Source organism: Mustela putorius, unplaced genomic scaffold, assembly GCF_011764305.1.
Source record: "Mustela putorius furo isolate JIRA1106 unplaced genomic scaffold, ASM1176430v1.1 tig00000992_pilon_pilon_pilon, whole genome shotgun sequence".
NCBI lineage: Eukaryota > Metazoa > Chordata > Mammalia > Carnivora > Mustelidae > Mustela > Mustela putorius.
The window spans coordinates 4,857,404-4,876,673 of record NW_025421526.1 but is presented as its reverse complement, the minus strand read 5'-3'; the positions used below and the strand labels follow the sequence as shown (position 1 = coordinate 4,876,673).

Here is a 19,270-nt window from a genome sequence, read left to right as displayed (position 1 = left end):
TATGTAGCTAACTGGAAAACACATGTTTAGAAAATAAACCTAAGATTTTTATAACATCTTAAGAAAAATAGAATCACTTTTCCCCTGAGAGGAAGTGTGTACAACACATACATTTATGGGTCCAGCCATCTGGGCCCGAGTCTTGTTTTTCCTCTTACCAGCCAACTATGTGGCCTTTAACAAGTCACTTAACATCTGAATCTGTCCCTTCATCTGAAACTGAGCAGTATTACGATTACCTCTAAGAATTATTTCCGATAATTTGGCGTATTTTAACATAATACTTAGCTTATTTTTGTGCGTAGGGTTATTCTGTTTTCCTTTATTTCTCTAATTTTAGATGTGTGTGTTCAGTGTCTGTGTTAGATGGTGCATCAGCTATACTCAAATAAAAAATGCTTGTCATGAGAAACCATTTACATTTCTTTTTTAAAGGAATATTAAGAAGTATTTTAGAAACATGATTCTGTTAATCCTCCCAAATGCCCTAGTTAACCATTTCAAATGGGGAAACTGAGCTATAAACTTGTTAAATATTTAATAGTTGAGTGATGTGTACAAGGCCCTACAGCAGGGCCGTGAGAGAAATTGGAGAAACCAGGACCGCACTTCTGCTCCCGAGCCGTGATAAATTAGAGTTTGCTTTGTCCTTGTATTATTCATATTAATGAGCGCAAGTCATGGTACTAAAGGCCAAAAACATCGCGCTGATAATCTGCAGTTAAGTCTTTTCAGCTCCGTACAAATCTCCCTCTTGGCTTGTGCACGGAACTTGGCAGCTCTGTTTCTCGCACTGTTCACATTTGGCTTCCTGCATCCCTCAGAAGTGGCATATGATGCTTTATCAGTTTATTCCATATTTTAAGATGCATATCAGCATTGTGTACTAGCACTTGACGGAGATAATAAATACTTCCCAGCCCTCACCCCCTGTCCACGGGCTACAGCTGAGTATTCTGCAGAAGTAGATAGGAAAGATAAATAGAGTGGTTCCAGGGATTGGAGACAAGATAGTGTGGACCCAGAGCATCTGCAGAGTCTTGTAAGCAGGTTTGAAGATGGAGACTAACAGGTACCAAAGACAACAATGCTCGTACCTGAACATGAGAAGCCAACTGGTCCAGCCGACAGTCTCATGTTGACGATCTTCTGCCTCCTGGAAGTGTCACAAGTCTGTGGACCGTGATATGTTACCAGTAGTTCACTTCTTTCTGATGCCTCCTCCATTAGCTCAGATACCATTTTAGTGTTGGTGCGTCCTCATAAATCCTCTCCGGGCCCGAACACAGCACATTTATCAAGCCCCTGTCCGTCTACCTGCCTCTCAGTCTGTGGCTCCAACAGGAACACCAGCCCCATTTAGCTGGTTTACCCTCTGTGCCACTCATTGGAGAATTCAGCTCCTCACTGACATTTTGCTGACTGACTTTTTCTTTAGTAGTGGGGATGATTTGGGGTCTTATGGTAGGTCAATTCTCAGATGTAAGTTTAAGCATGCATATATATTTAGAAAGCTTGTGGAAGACCGACGTTATGCAGGTATCATCTGATCAAAAAAGAATGCCTAGTGAGTAAAAGATCCTTATTAGTAAAACTTTCTAATCAAAACAGATTTAAAATGTAGTCACTCAGATGACTGAGTCTGGGAGCCAGTAATGTAACTGTGAAAAGGAAATATTACATAAAGGGCTTCCAGAATATCTAGATTAGAAATTGCAGAAATAAAGATCTCTAAAATGTGTGATATTTAAAATATTTAAATCATTTTAATCGCATGTAAGCAATTTCTAAATAGATGTGACTTCATATTTAAATCACCTTGTTAGCAATTATGGAGATCATAATATGAGTGTCATACAATTTGGATTTACTATTGCAAGGAAAGTATATCACTATTTCTAAGCTGTATTTCAGTTTTTCAATAACAGATACGAAGTAAGACTCATAAAATAAGACTTTCACTTCCGAGAACATCGGCTTATCCCATTTCATATATAAATTACTAGGATGATTAAGACATTGTTACATTAAAGCAAAGATTAAGAGATAAATGGTTGATGAAGAAGAAGACACGGATATTCCAAGGAAATAGACTAAAAAAATAAACATCAGGTTTTTATTTTAAGATTATGAACTTACTGGGAATTCTTTCTTTTTTTGGCATGTACCTTCGAGTTGAATTTAATTCATGATAGAGTTTAAGGTTTATTATCATATATATTAAAACTTTCCTAGAATCTCACTAGATCATTGTTTTGTATGTGTTATAAATTTATAGCCATCAAAAATCCAAATATTTTAATAAGAACTGGAATACAGAAAAGTGTTTTCATATGCATGTGTATGTATGATTTGCTCTACTTCATTTCTGGCATAGGTGGGTATTTTTAAATAATCATCTTGGTCATTGCATTTGTTACAGTTGAACAATGAAACACATCAGTAGTAGTAATCATGAGATAATCACATCTCTAGTGTAATTAGTAGGTATAGGACACAGCCAAGTATCTCTAATGCTTTGGAGTGTGATTATGTTATGATGAGTATACCCCGTAGGTTGCCTAATTTCCATTGTAAAATTTGTACTTTTTTACAATGAGGCTGTTTTAAAAATGAACTTTTCTCCTTATGAAATATATATTAATAGTAATAATTTTCAATAACCAATAAAGTATACATATGCTTCAATACTTGTTGGTTTTTTTCCCCCTGTATTCCATATTCTGTTGTTTTTTTCTTGCATTATATCTGGCAGTATCTAAAGATACATGATAAATTAATTAGGAATCCAAATGTCTTACCCAAATATTTAGAAGTTTGCAAAGATTAAAATTAAACAAACAAACAAACAAACAAAAAACATACTAAGGAGTAACTGGTTTAATTGCTGTATCAGCTGTATACTTCTGCTCTAACCACAGATAGGCATTACCTGTTTTTCATAACTTTAATATTTTAGCATGTTTTGATTTTTTCCACCAAGCCAGATGGGTGTATATCTGAAAAACAGTATTAAATAATGTTGATACATTTGTTGCTATACCTTTTCAGTATTGCCTGCCGAGATCACTTTGCTGGAATTACCTGATCAGTTTAGAAGCTTCCCCCTCCCCCCATCTGAATCAAATGTCTGATTAGCTGACTTGTCGTGACTTTTGTGTATCTTTGAATGATGCCCTTGTAAGGTCAAAGACTTTAGTGGATACAATGGGGATTGCTGAAAATGAACACAAGTGCTTTCTTTTGTAAATGATTATTTCCCTTCAAGGTGTCAAAGGCATGCAGACTCCAGTGCTAACCATGAGCTTCTGTCTGTGTCCCCCAGTGCAACAGTGACTACGTGCCTGTGTGTGGCTCCAACGGGGAGAGCTATCAGAACGAGTGCTACCTGCGGCAGGCCGCCTGCAAGCAGCAGAGCGAGATACTCGTCGTGTCCGAAGGATCCTGTGCCACAGGTACGTGTGCCGTCCTGAAGACTCCCTGAGACCTCTGGAACAATGTCTTGCTCTTTCTGTTATGTTATCTCTAAATAAATAATTCAGACTGTATATACTGGCTGGATAAGCCTCTCATTTTTTTGTACAAAGCATACATTATTCTCATTTTGTCTTTTTTACATTTCAAATCACTTCTGGAAAAAAGGGAAAATCTGCCACAAGGATGTTGATTTTAATACATATGTTATTTAATGAACTGCAGACAGTTGAGTAATATAATTAGAACTCTAGATCTCCTGCCTAGGTGCCAAAGAGAGAGAAACATATCTGCGCACACACGAGGTTGGCTTGTTGGTTTTGAACAACAGCATCGTCTGTTGGAGGGCAGTTTTGCAGATCTGGGTTTGAAAGTGAAAATGTGGGTAACCTCGGCAGCACGATAAAAATGTTCTTCCTGCCATTGAGCGGATTATATTGAAGAATGTATTTGTGAAAGACAGCTTCCTTTCTAACATGGCTGGCCTGGGATTGCACGAAGCTCTGTAGCTGTCTTTACCAAGAGCGCTCTGAAGGAAGTGAGAAGACTGGCTTCCCACGCTCTTCAGTTTTCCAGGTTTTCCTTCCATGGTCACTGATTGTTAGAGCCGAACAGCATTACAGGAAGAAAAATAAACAAAGGGAGCCAAGCCCAACTTGATAGAGCAACACCTTAAAATAAAGCTGAGTTTACAGGTTAGCCTTGACATGTTAGAATCACATATATTGAAGAAACGTTAGTGTCCGTGATGGTTGTGGTGAATGACACATAAGCATCTTTCTAGAAAGTCCTCATTTCGGAGGAATTCGATGGCATAAGCGTATCAGGGAGAAATAATAAAGACACAAAGTATGAACTTCCTTCAAAACTGAAAATATAGAATAGTGCCCGGAAAAATCTATTTTATTAGATAGACGACAAGTACTGGATAACAAGTATTCCTTTGGTAACAAGTCTTTCTATTCTAGAGAACTGTGTTAAACCCGTGTGTGCGTTGGGGCGGTACGGTAGATGAGCAAGGAGACAGGCTTGTGTTCTTTAACAGAGCGTCTTAAGTCCATGGATTGTTAGTAGTCGATAGTGTTCCACATTAGATCCGTGACTATCAAAGTTCCTAAGAATTAGCAAAAGAGAGTGATATTATTACTACATCATGATGATGTAGGTCTTTTTGTTTTTGTTTTGTTTTTTAAGTAGTCTTTTCTTTTGTAGGATTCTTGGCCTCATAAAGTGGACGCCCCCTCGTGGGGGTCCCACTTCCTCCTTCTTTGCTCCAGCAGACAGGTCACCGCCACGGCCGCTCAGGGCTTTGTCTGAGAAGTAATGAGCGAAAGTGACAGCAGCAGGGGCGAGTGGGCGCACTTGCCCCCCCAGGAAGGAGGGAGGAGGACCAGCATCCTGCTCTCATGGTAGAGATGGGGAAACAGGAAGAAAAGCCAGGAGCAAACTAATCATGAAAAATCAATCTGCCCTACCTATGGAGACAATTTAAAGTGATATGCTAAACAAATTGCATGGGAAAAAAATTTGGAAACTCTGACTCTGAGAAACCGAGAATGACAGAGGCACACAGCAGGGAGTAGTGAGGAAAGGGCGCGTCTACTCGAGGTCAGATCGGGACCAGTCTGTCTCTGGGAGGAGCAGGATGAGAATCAGTGGGCAGTGGTCAAAATAGAGTTAGAAAGCCATGGTATGGCCAACAACATTTGGTACCCAAATCTCTCTTTCTTGACTTGCCAACCTCCAAGTTCTTACAGGCTCAGGCAGTGACATTCTCCTGGTTCATTCAGGTTTTTACATGCTGGTCTCTAATGTGTTGTTGATACTATGAAAATAAATGCTTAGCCAAGTAGAACATGTCATCACCATTGAGTAATCTATATGAAGCTGATTCACATACCTAGATTTCTGTAGGATTTAATTAGCAAGCCAGTCCTGTTCAATGTGTCTCCCACTGTACTGTAAGTCTAAAAGATTTTTGATCTGAATAATGATGGAGGAACCAAAGTAACTTTGATTAACCAGGTCTGACTGTAAATAATTTAGAGTTCTGACTTTTGATCTAAAATGAATTCTCTTTCTTTTCTTTGTGGATTTTCCATTTATTTTTAATGCTATTTGACATTGAATAGAGATAGTAAATTGTGATCTCTAGGAATAAAAGGCAGTAGAAGATATAACTTTATTATATTTCATTGAACTTACAAGTCTTTTTTTTTTTTTTTTGGTCCAAAAATGCTTTCCTATTGGACAGTCTGCTCAATAGCCTCACTGTCAATTTTGCATTTCTGTATTATAAGAGATGCGCTAACTAGAAGCTGAGACTTTCAAGATTAAGGGCATGACTTCTTAGGTGTTTCCGTCTCACTAGTAAGACTTGAGTAGGCTACTTGCTTATCTTATACTAGAGAAACCATTAAAGCTTCCCATCACGATTTCATAATGATGCAGTGAACTTATAATTATTTCCCATCTATTCTTCCTTTCTTTCCTACTTAGCTAATTTGGGTCAAATAAAACAAAAGTTGTCTTAAGATCCATGCTCCTTGCCTTTTTAGAAAGGTACGTGAGAAATGCAAGCTGATACAGCACTGCCTTTTTTTTTTTGCTTTTCCCAAGCCATATGTATTTATTAGAAAAACCTGGGGATGAATAAGTAATATGTCTATTCAAAAATCTTAATTTTTATGTTCCAGATACAGTGATAAGCATTTAAAACTTGCTGTTGTGCAGTAAACCTCAAAACACCCAATGAGAAGGACATTACTATACTCACTCAATAGAGGACCAATAAGCTCAGGAAAGTCAGATAACACACCTTATGTTATCAAACAATGGAGGTTTAAATCTATGAGCTTATATGTATTTCCTCTTATGTGCATAATAGTACAAAAAGCTGAACAAAACTTGGTTCTTGATTTAAAGAAGTTACACTCATAATGAGGAGGAAAAAAGAAACTACACATTTAGCCAAAATACATGGAATAATTAGTGCTATAATAGTACAACCTGTTAGCCCCTGATGATTGTAGGTAACACTGAATTAAACTTTCAAATTAATTGAAAGAAATTTATTTAAAACTTTAGCTGTGAAAGTATACAAACATTGACCATTCAAGCATTGTCCCATCCAAAAGTGATGTGCCATGGGTTCTGACTAGGCGCTCAGTTGACAGGACTGTTCTATTTTGGTGACAAATCCTTCAGCCTTTCTTGACCTGTTATCATTAAACAGTCAAGACATATGATCAATATCCTTATTTGATTATGTATTTACTAAGAAGGGTTTTTATTATAAATTGTTTTACCAATTAGCTTGCCTTAAGGAAAGACTCTGCTAGCCTAAGCACATATGTATTCGTCACATTAGCAGGTAATAAATAACTTGGCTTTCTTATTTTAGACAGTGTTAGACCCCATAAATTTAGTTAATATACGTCGCCACCAAAGCTTTGCATTTCAACTCCTCCTCCTCCATGACACTGCTAATGCGTCACATGATGATAGCACGACTGTTGGGGAGGCGTCCGTTCTTCCACACGTCTGCGTTCTGTGCGTTGTCATATGTCATATCATTTGTTTTAAAGATTTTATTTATTTATTTGACAGAGAGAGATCACAAGTAGGCAGAGAGGCAGGCAGAGAGAGAGGAGGAAGCAGGCTCCCCACTGAGCAGAGAGCCCGATGCAGGGCCCAATCTCAGGACCCTGGGATCATGACCTGAGCCGAAGGCAGAGGATTTAACCCACTGAGCCACCCAGGGGCCTCTGTCATATCATTTTTTATACCATGCCTCACAAACTGTCATGGAGGCAAACTAGTAGAAGTAATGGGGGTTTCGGTTTTTGCTTTTTTTTGTTTTGTTTTTCTTAAAAAACAAACAAAACAAAACAAAACAACCATCTGAAGCATCAAACACAAATTCCTGAAAGTAGCATTTGGTATAGTTCTTGAATCCTGGTTGAGATTTCAGTGTGAGATGTGGGCATTCCAGATAGAAAACACCAATATTAGTCTCACTCCCCAGTATTACGATGAAAAATGCATAATCAAATGTATTTAGAATGAAAAGAAGTGGTAAGGCAGAAGGAGAGTGATGTCTACACTTACCAGGTAGACCAGATGGAAAATGAATGGTCTTGACTCCCAGCTAGAAAACTGGGCGTCTGGGAAGCTGTCAGAAGTAGACACCTTTGACCAACTGCAATTATGTAGGAAGGAGGAGAGAGAAGAAATAGAGGGAATGCGGAAGGAGGGTATCGGGGTTTTTTCCTGCCAGCATCACTGAGGGTGTATCCAATTTTAAGCACAAAGACAAAAATTAATCTCCCTTTTCTATCGATTTCAAAAACAAAGGATGTTGTTGGTAGCAAATAAACTCTTCCACAATTGTGGTATTTGGAAAACATATTAGCAATTATATAAAAAGATAATCATCTGTAAACTGTTTTTCTTTTCATGTATATGCGATTTATAATAATATAAGCCTTAATTATGAGTTTATTTGCCACATGCCTTAGCCTGTTTAATTTCTGAATCTCACTGTTATAAACATTTCATTTTTAATTTTTTTTTTTTTTTTTTTTTGGTTAATGGCACCAAATTCATCCTGGTTAAAATAAAAATGTGACAGATTTTACATAGTCAATTTTAGAATGTAATAATCAAAATGGATATAATATCAAAGCTAGATAATAGTTTTTTTACAAAGTATTTCTTTTCCCCTTCCCAGATGCAGGATCAGGATCTGGAGATGGAGGTAAGATTTGTCTTTTTATATATTTGAAGACTTACATGCCGATGTTATTTATGGATGTTTACTTATGCATTTATCTTTATGGATATCTGAGACAAATTCACAGTTTGCATTTTAGGAAAGAGGCAAATGAAAAAGTATCATTCTACTTATTAAGCAAATGTATATACTATGTAAATTATTTAATAGATCCATGAATCTTAGGTAAGAATTTTATCTCATCTAATCTTTCTTGTTCATTTATGTTTGTGCCTGGCCTATCTTTGAGACAGATGTGCATGTCAAAAGTTCCTAACAGAAACTTCCAAGGTCATTTGGCAGGGAAAAAAGAATTTATGAAGAAATCGCTTAAATATTGAGGTTTTAAAATATATAATATTGCCCTAAATTGCCAGGTATTGATGTTAATACATACATAACTACCATGTAAACAAGGTCTTAATTATCAGATCAATAAATTGAAACTAAAAGCTTTCTTTTAATAAAAGAAAGTAAAAATGATTAACAGAATTTAAGCCAATGAAAATAATTTAGTATCTTTACTTCTTTGGTTACATTAATCTATTTTTACTAACTAAGTAAGACATGTTTTCATTATTGAATTATGTGTTTAAGGACGTATGTAAGATAAAGGAGAGGCAGAAACTTTTGAAATCTGATCTGATGAACTGCCTGCTAAATAAGACTTTATTTATGAATTGAATCTTCATTGTAAATCTCCTAAAGTGCTTTTTCAAATGAAATCCAAACAAAATTCCACCTTTATACACAACAAGAAAAAGAATTAGATAAAATTTCTACAAGAAAAATAAAAAGAGAATGTACAGAAGCATACATTCTTAAGGCCTTCCTTAAGTTGTATTAAATGATCAAATGTATGATTCTAAGTAAATTTTAGTTTTTAAATGAAGAATTTGATAAAAGATATGGGAAAGAAGGTTCTGGGTTCAGGAAAGATCTGACTGACCACCCTTGCCTGGTTGGGGCAATACTGAAGACATTTAACAAGATGATTTATGTAAGGAAAGGCTCAACTAGTTTAAGCAATAAGCAGAGAACACAATTGCAACAAATTATTGGAGCACAGTTTTGTTCCCATAAAGACAAAACTGAACAAGAATCAAGATTTATTACCATGAGAGCATAAAATTTATTTCAAAGTCACATGACATTGGACAGTCATTTGATGTTAGGACAGTCTTTCACTACTTCTGAGAAATTGTTTTCTTGCCAGCCTTTCGGGCTGATTAATATACTATTCCTAAGAAAGCCTCTCTAGCTGTTTGAAAAGAAGAGCTTAAGAGAACAAATGAAATCTTAAAGATAAAAAGAAAGGGAAAAAATAGTTTCTTGAGTAGATATTTCACCATTGGAATATTAAGGAATTAATCAATTTTTAAAGTTTTGCTTTTGGAAGGGAGTAGTTCCTATGCAAAATCCCGCTTATTTCCTAGATACATTTGGTCTTTGTATATAGATTACCTAATTCTGCAGATGCTGTGTTGGGTTTCAGCTGTGCCACTTTTCATGCAACAAGTCTTGTTAATTTTTTAGCATCTTCATAAACAAAACAAGCTAGACCCCAGAACACAGAAGATCTTCATTGCTCTGTTAAAATGTCATGATACATGTTTTTATGTTTGAGTCCCCTGTCATATCACATACCATTTCTTCATTTTAATTGATTTTTTTTTAAGAAGACATAGTTTAACCAGACACTGGTTTCCAGCTTTCATGCATTGTAATTAGTGCATGTAAGTGAAAATGAAATCAACTTCACTCTTCCTTACTGCATTCTATACTGAAATTTGGGATTCATTATGTTATCCAGTGATCTAAATAAGGTAATTTATTTCCTAAATAAGGAAATAATTTTGATATCAAGCATATGATGCTTATAACTTGAACTTTGTGTATAAGTGGGAAACCACTTTCCTTTTCTTATTTTTTTCTCCTGTTTGCTTTTTACTTTTTCTTTCAATTATAGGTACTTTAGAGTAACTTAAAGAAAAAAAAACTTCTTAATGATTATTGCTTTAGAAAAAGAAAAGAACATATAACTTATTTAATTCTTAGTTGTACCCTTTTTAAATAGTTGTTCTGAAAGTTGTGATAATGAGTATTTACTCCTACTGCATAAACTATTTTTTTAAAATCAGAGACCAGTTTTTTTAACTAAATTACTTTTTTTCTAGTCTTTGTCTTACATTACTCTGAAATAGTAACGATTTTAATTTTCTTTAATTTTTTACTCTATTATGAAATGCCAAAAAACCTGAATAACTATAACCTAAAAACCTAGAATAACTTGCAGAATTCCGATGCACATATCCATTGGACTGTACATAAAGTGTATTTGACTATGTAGAAGATGGACTCGCGTCTGTAATTCTGACAGTTCTTATTACCAAGGTATCAGAGGAGCCAGAATCAGTTTCCTTTGAATTAACCAGAAGTGATTAAATTACCTGTGATTGTTTGGTTAATACATCAATCCCAGCTAGTGATTGTCCTAACTGGCCTCTGTAGGATATATTCTCAATAATATATATTTAGTTAATCACTGGGGCATCTTTGCAAGCACTTTGGGTGGTTAATGATTATTTTTCTAATTTCTTTTAACAAAAGTTAATATAATTCCCAACTGGAAAGAATTGATCTGAATAGTGAAGTGAACGAATTTATTTGCAAAACACATTGTATGTATGGCTATTATAAATATTATCATTAAAACTCCAAATCCAAAATCACTTCAAAATACTTAAATTTTTTACTCTTTAAAAATTGCCTTGTTTTTTTTAAATAAATTTTATATTAGCAATGAAGATTAGACCTGATCACTTTACAGTAATTTAAATCTAACCCATTTGCACAAGAGCATATCTGTCATTTGTTTGAGGGAACATTTTTAGTACAATAAGAAAGGGATATAAAGGCTTCATAACATTATACATATTTTATAGGGATTTTTAAAATTTTTAACTATCGGTCTACTTATTTAAATGGAACAGTTCAAGGGGCAACTTCATTTAGATAAAACATGTTTCCTATGTCTCCAGCATGAACCACAAATGTGCATTCACTTATAAAGGTAGTCTGTATTGCAAACAAATCTTAAAGGTTGGCTCTTCCCATGTCAATGACTGTATCTGCTTAGTGTTTAAGGAAACTCATTAATATGAAGAATAATTTTGTATTGTTAGCTTTGAACATAAGACTTGCTGTTTTCAGGCAAGAAGTTGGAATTCTGTTTTCAGACAAAAGTTGGAAAGGCATCCACTTCAAACACCCTTTTTGGATTAGACTCACATTTGAAAAAAATCAGGATAAACTATAAGTAACTATAAATGTGTCCTACAGGAAGGTAATGTGTGGAGCAGATTCCAAAGAATTTCAGAATGTAGTTGAACGAAAAGGCTCGGTGTTTCAAGTAGTTCTATATATGGAGATTTAATGTTGTAAATAAGAAAACGGGTGTGTGTGGGAGGGACAATAACATCTTACCCTCCCACGGACTTCCTTGAGCAACAAACACTGCAGTAAGAACGAAGGATTAAAGAAACTCCTCTCAAAATCCAGGGATGTGTAGGTGGTTAAAGGATAATTTTTAACTCCTGCTTTTCTCTTAGTCTTTTTGTCATATTAGGAAGACAGAGCTCTGAATATTTTCCATTATTCTCTTTAAAAAAATAGTTCTGGATTGATTTGATTTTGGGTACATTTTAAAAACAAAAAAATCCAATAAAGTGAAAAGTCTATTTTAAGTATTAAAATAATTACAAATGCATTATCTTGCTATATGTATGGGAAAATCCACAATCAAATTTTAGTAACATCTTATGGGAAGTTGTGTGATGACATCTGTAGAAATGAAAGGTCTCTAAGGTATAGTGCATGGATACCATGGGGACATTTTCATTTCATGAGGTTAGAGGAAGCATTGGCCCTTGTTACAGAATTTATATAATCACATAGTTTTAAGACCATTATTTAATAGGTGACTGTCAGATATGTAGAGTAACAAATCAATTTTATATCCGTTATTAATATAAAAACTGATAGTTAATATCCAGATAATTGTGATAACTTCACTGTGTGAAACCAATTATGATATGTTTTTATTTAATGCAAAATTGCCCTGTGCAAATTAACTGTATATGGTATTACTCAGATATCTATAATAATATTTACCTTACATACATTTTGGATAAAGCAAGAGATGTTTACATTGCAACAAATTTTAGACCCTAAGCTGCTATTTCTGATTATGTGGTTTACTAAAAAGTAACAAACAGTATTGTAAGAAGTTTGAGAACCTGAAAATTATTTTTTAAAAACCCATGTTTCTAATCTGAATTTGATGATATCCAGGAATTTCGTTGAATTGAACAAATCTAATATAACCTAGTATTGTGGTAAGATTTTTGCGGCAGTAACAATGAACATGACACAGTGTTTTACTCTCAAAGAGATTACATGTAAATTCTCTTCTCAGCACACAATGGGAAAAATTATGATTCTAATTATCAAAAGAAAAATAATCCCCTGCAGAAGTGTAATGTTAAATATACTGTAAATAACAAGAAACTGAATATTCATTCCATAAAATATTCTTACATAAGGCTAAGTAGTTTTTCTCTTCCGTGTTGCTGTACACACTCTTTCCTAACCTCCATCTGTACCTTCTCTGCCTTACTCTCATGGTCAAGATCGAGCAGCACAGTAGGGCCTCACCACGCACTTTCTCCACGACAGCGGAAGTCAGGCAGGCATCAGGTGTTAGCAGGTTCAGCTGAAACACTGATTAGATAAAGAAATTCTACCACCTACACAAAGTCCGAGGTTCTTCCAGAGAAATGCACGTGCTTTTGCTGCTCTGCCCCGGAGACCCCTCTTTGGCCTCAAGATGGGCCTAGAGCCATCGGAACTGCAACTGAAATCTTATCCCTGACTTTCCTGGGTTGCAAACCATTTCACTTTCTCTTTACCTCAAAGAAAAGCGATACTGCAGTGGAGTAATGAAACAGAGATAGAATGAGTGAGGAACGCGTAATGGATAATGAAATTGAAAGAATTCAAAAAGCAAAAAAAGAGGGGAAACCGTGAGAAAAGAGAGGAGAAAGGAAGCTTTGTTATCAACTTGGCTATGCTTCGTTTTCACACATGACTACCATCTTAAAAAGAAAAATAACTACCCGCCCCCCCCACTATAGTAGTAATAGTTCTAGGAATTTCTTGAGAAGATTGCTTGAGAATGTCAAATGGGTGCTATGGACTTTTGTCTGAATCATCTATTTGGGTTTTTTAAAAGCATATCTAGGAAAAGAAATGCAGTCATTATGTGCAGTGTGATAGAAATGGCTTTGGATTACGAATCAGAAGATATGTATTCTAAATTTTTAATTGGCTTGAAGGATGCCTATTTGATCTTTACTCTCAGTCTCCTTGGAGAATCGTTTATCTTATCAGTACAAGAGAATACTATCTAGTTCTAGGAAAGATGATTTTAACAAACTAATGCAAGGAACTTTGAACTCCAAAAAATTAAAAATGAAATTAAAATAATTTATATTACCTTTGCTCTTTATTCTTTCTTATTCTAAGAATATAACTTCTCTGAAGAGTTTAATTAGAAGTTTGAATCTTTTACTCAGTTATTTGTAACTCCATGGTGTAAAGTGTTGACGCTGAGATGATAGGAACCCCACAACCCCCCCGCGGCTCTCAGTGCGGGGAGGAGGCAGCTTGCTGGACATCTCGCAGGGAAGTGTGACCCGTGCGTCAGAGGAGCTGCAGGCCCACAGATAGGCAAGAAATAAGGAGTGATGTCTAAAATTTCAGAACAGTCAATGATTACTCTTGAAACTACAACGGCAGGAATATTGCCTCCACAGAAAACCAAAAAGGAAGAAACAGCACGCATCAGGGGTTCAGTTCACCTACTGTGTACTGTGACCCCCTTGTAGGGGTTCACCCTTCCAGGAGGAATTTCCATGAGGATTCTGAGGACTGCAGAATTTCTCAAAGGGGACTTAAGCTTCTTGGAAAGAGGTTATTTCAAAATAGACGGAAAGATTGTATTAGAATTCCCCTTGATGTCAGAGCACGATTAGATAAATCTGTAAGGATGTCTATATTCATTTACAACAATTTGTAGAACACTCTATGGTTTATAAAAAAACACTATGATAACGTTAATTTATTTGTCCGCAATAACCTTTGGATGTGTGAATGATGACCATGAAGGATGAACAGCTTACCACAAACCCGACACCCGTGACTATGATCACGAAATCAGTCCTTGAACTCCGAGAGTGAAGGAAGTGATAAGGCACAAGGTTACCCTACCTTCGGCAGCAGCTTTGTGCCACTACACCAGACCCCATATTCTGGTTTATACAAATCATACATCTTATCAACAATCATATGAGATTTCACTATCCCATCACCTTGCCCCTTTCCACTCTCATTTTTTGTTGTTGTTTTTAAATTTCTGAAATCATCTGGTCTACTCAATGCCGTACTCGAACCTCTGTGGGTTTTTGTGGTTATCTGTTGTGGAAGTTGATCCCACGCCTCAGTCCGTGGCCCGTAACGATGGCCACTTATTCTCTTCCGACCTCCTCCATCCCTAATCCCATTCCTAAGCAAGGAATCCCACGTACTTCAGATTACTGGTGGCGGGAGGGGCAGGTACGCTCTGTGTGTAGCAGCAACAAGTAATCATGAAAAATCCTGATCTTGTCGGGGTTTCCCAGGAAGTAGGCCTCGAAGTTGAAATTTGTGCATTCAGAGAGTGTGGAGTAGTGGACTCGAGACAGTGTCTGTGGAAGGACGGGAAGTAAGACCACGTGGAGGGAGACACTGAACTGATGCAGTTTATAAAGAAACCACGCCAGGGCTGCTCTGGAGCTCTCAAGATGGGAGGGCCCTCGTGGTGGTGCCGAATCAGAACAACGGGGCTGGCCGTGGCATGTCACGGCTGGCCACCGCTGCTGTGGGAAACCCCAGGAAGGGAGCGTTGCCTTGGTCCAGGTGGCCCTCGGTAGCTGCTCACTAGACCCAGGGAGAGATTGAGCGATGAACTGTATACAACACTCCTAGTAGGTGAGAACGGGAAAATGTGAACATTGTATCACCGCATCCTTCATAATCTGTGAAATGTAAAACGAAAAATGAAACGGTTAGCATTTCTGCTAACTCTTCTTACAGAACTTAAGCATCCTTGGGTGATCCACGGGTGTTAGTTGGACTAAAGGTCGGGAGAGGGCGCTTGAAGAGGAGAAGGCAGGTGGGGACGAGCCTGGAGACCTTCCTGCAAGTCTCGGCTCTTCCTGGGAGTGAACTAGAAGTCACGGGGAGTCCAGAGCAGAGAGAATGTTGCCATCTGACTGGTGATTTCACAAGATCTGTGTGGACCGTGCACTGCGTTGAAGTAAGGGAGGAAGAAAAGAGAGTTTCTTTTGTCTTTCTTTTGTCTTTTCATTGCTGATTCTCAGGAGTTTGTGGGTTATCCTCTAGAACACCTCTTGTTTATCCTAGATACATCAGTCTGCTAACCATCTGAGGGGCAATGTCTGCGGCCCTTTACTGAACAGATATTATAGGTTTTGCCATAGTCTAATCCATTATTTTTTCTCTTAAGGTACTTTTTATTTGGGGTTTTATTTAAGATTTCCTTCTTCTGTTTTGATATTTTTTTAGCAAGCAAAAAAATTTCACTTGTTACCAATACATAGGAATTTCTCTGTATTCCACCGTGCATGCCAAATTGCACTGAATTGGTTTCAAATTTGAATTTGAAAATATAGCACTTTTTTTTTTTACTGTACTAAGTGTACAATACATATTGTAGTGTATGACTTTCAGTGTGTACTTAGCAAAGAGCAATTTCATTTTCTTTGGTAAATTACACAGTTGTTATAGCATTAGAATTAAAAAACAAATCCAGAAATAAATAGAAAACAATGTTTAAATAATGTTAGCATCCTGGTTCAATGAGTCAAACCAAAAAAAAAATCATTCCAGAGCCTGTCAGTTAGTAAACTGGTTTAGAAAAATCTTACAGTTTTGTGTTCCTTACTGATCTCTTTGAGAAGAATAAAAGGGGTCAAACTGGGTTTTAAATAAGGTTTGATGTTTCCAGGAGTCTGTTCTTCAAATCGGTCATTTAAACTGAATCTATTCCTAATTAAATATTTCTTATAACCTTAATCTTTTCCCCCATTTTCTCATTTTTCCAGATGTTCTTCTCACTCCTTAATCCTATAGTTTGGTTGAATAGGTGACTGTTTTGTTACTACCTTTTTTTTGGTAAAGGCCACAGACAGAAAGATCATTATTATGAAATCAGTTAAAAAAGAAACCCATCTTTATGATGGCTTCTATGTAAAATTGATATGCTCTACCCATATTTGTTCCTGGCAAAAATTGAGAAATTCCTTATGATCTTATAAGCACTAAATTAGGACAAGAGTCATTCCAGATACATTGACAGTCCTCTCCAGAGACGGTAGGGCTAACAGAAAAACATGGCCTTTGGCAAGTAGAATTTCTGACGCATTGATCTAAAGGGTATTGGTTGGAAACTTGGTGAAAAGACACGTTGAGAGAGAGAGCATTATCTTTCCTCTACCCTTTGAGCTTTGTGATGCTTTTTGAGATTTTAAGGGTTGGAGAGTGTACAATGTTGAAGACTTTATTCAGTTACTCAAAAGACAGCCACAATAGCAGCTTGAATGTGGTTGTCTTTGAAAGTAGGTGTTATTTTTAAATATAATTAAAGAGAAACACAGCTGGCAGTTTAGAAAAAGAAGGGAATTAGTTGTAGAGTTATTATACTGCAACTTAAATGGTGAGATGCTAGGAAATGGTTGTGCTCTGGAAGCCCACACTCTCACTGCTTTTGAGGTCCATAGCGTCCGATGCTCAGGCATCGATTCAGGAAACTCCCTTGGCCTTCCACTAAGAGAGGGCGCCCGGATGCCAAGCTGTGCTTTGAAATAGGATGTGGCAGAGTTAGAAAGCCAGTCTGATCCTATAAATCAGTACACGCTGGATTTTTCCATTGTGGGTTGTTCTCAAATGTGTATCTTCAGACCATCTACCACTCCGCTACTTCAGTCCCTAGTCATCCCTTGTCTATAATGTTGAAAAAAGGCCTCCCAACAGGTCTCCCTGCTTTGTCTTGTGATCCTAAAATTTTTCTTACTCACACAGTCGGGATGACTCCTATAAGACACTTACCTGAACGTATCATTTCCCTGCCTACACCCCAACAATGACTGTCCTTCATCCTTAGGCTTAAAGTCAGTCTTCCAGTAGGAGAAACGGAGCCTCCAGAACTATTCCAGCACCTGCCTCTCCCTCCTCCTCGTCACTCTTCCTCACCCGGGTCTCGACACTCCTGCACACCTCTTCATTGACAGGAGTTCCCTGGGAGGCAGCGCAGTTGATTTCATGCCTCGCTGCTCTGCCGGTGCTCTCCCTTCTTCCTGAAAGTCTTTCCATGCTTTTGCTAAACTATTATTAATCTTCCAAGACTAACTCAGGGATCATATTCTACAGGATGATTTCCTCCTGTCTCCTCACTGGTCTAAATACCTCTCATCAATTCTACCTGTATCCTCAACCTAATTCACTGAAATAATCTGTTCCTATATCTGCCTAGAGATAGTTGTGATTAATGCCCGATACACAGGCCAGAAGACCTGGTGCTTAGTAGGACCTCATTAAATGTTTGTTCAGCTGAAATAAGGTGCTGACACTAAGGGCAAAAAAGTGTGCTTGAATTTCAAAATGTTTTCATTCACATTACAAGCTACTGATTAAAATATTTGAAATCTGAAATAAAAGTTGAATGTGAGGGGCGTTGTGTGCTAACATAACTGTAGGACTATTTTAATTTCATAGAAGAGGACTGAAAAACAACAAACAACAAAAAACATCAGAGCATAACTAATCCCACCAAGAATAGGCAAGATGATGATATTCACAAACCTAAACAAGCTTCAAAAATAAGCCCTCATTTATATATCCGAGACCCCAAGAAAATCAAGATAATCAGAGAGAAGTCTAGCAAAAATAGGCTGCAAGCTTAATCTGAAAGATCTTTTCCTTCATCTTTTCTTTATCTTGTGAAAAGAATGATCTGATGCTGGTATATCAACTTGTTCACTTGTGATTCTCCTAAAAGCGGCGTGTGGAGAAAAAAAAAAAAAAGAAGTTATTTTAAGATTCTAGTTAGTTAGTTTGTAGGTAATTGAGGTAATTTTACCCTATGTGAATACTTTATTTCACATCCGAATTACTTATTAAAATACCGAAGGACTCTGGCCAGAGAATAGAATCAATTAGAAATCCATTTGAAGCCTTCATTTATTTGACACTGAACCAGTGAAAAAAGCCTATCTTTTCTAAGTTTTCAAGGAATTACAATGATTACCCCACGTAAAATGTACTTTAGCATCAAGGAATATTACTTGCAAAATAAAACACTGGATCCCAGTTCCTTCCATCCAGAATCTGTCTTGACCTCATGAAATAAGGGAGCGGAACCCCATGACTTCGGCTGCTATGAAATACGGAACAGTGTAAGCGGGAGGAATGCGGAGCCCCGTGTGATGCCGTGGGCTTCTAGAGCAATGATTTTAGAGAATAAAGTAGGGACGCTACCAGCAGAATTCCACAGAACTGGGCCTGGCATGTAGTAGGTGCTCGATAAATATGGGATAAAATAATGGACGGATAAATGAACTGACAGGACACTGAGATCAGCTCCTACAAGAGCAATTAACGGGCGCATGTGTGAGCCCAGAGTCCACTGTTCTCCTCCCCAGTAAGTGCTAAGTGTGCCCCTCAACTTGCTTGGATCAGGCATTAGAAATGCCGGAAGAGACCCCAATCCTTAAGAAATGAGAGAGCGATTCTGTGTCCTGAGTCCCAGCTGTCACCTCACCGGCGTCCGTCCTGTCTCTTCCCCCGTAAGTGAAATCAGAGCAATGTGGTGATGCCGTGCTCAGATGTAAAAGGAGATATTTG

General features: G+C 37.1%; 1 protein-coding gene across 2 annotated transcripts in view; it reads left to right on the top strand.

Annotated features, from left to right (window-relative positions):
- TMEFF2 (transmembrane protein with EGF like and two follistatin like domains 2) overlaps positions 1–19,270 on the top strand; it is a 241,707-nt gene that overhangs the window by 6,923 nt on the left and 215,514 nt on the right. For both annotated transcript variants that reach the window (XM_045086530.1, XM_045086529.1), the window contains exons 3-4: positions 3,326–3,455; positions 8,207–8,233. In XM_045086530.1, the coding sequence (XP_044942465.1) occupies positions 3,326–3,455; positions 8,207–8,233 (157 nt within the window). The remainder of the gene's footprint in view (positions 1–3,325; positions 3,456–8,206; positions 8,234–19,270) is intronic.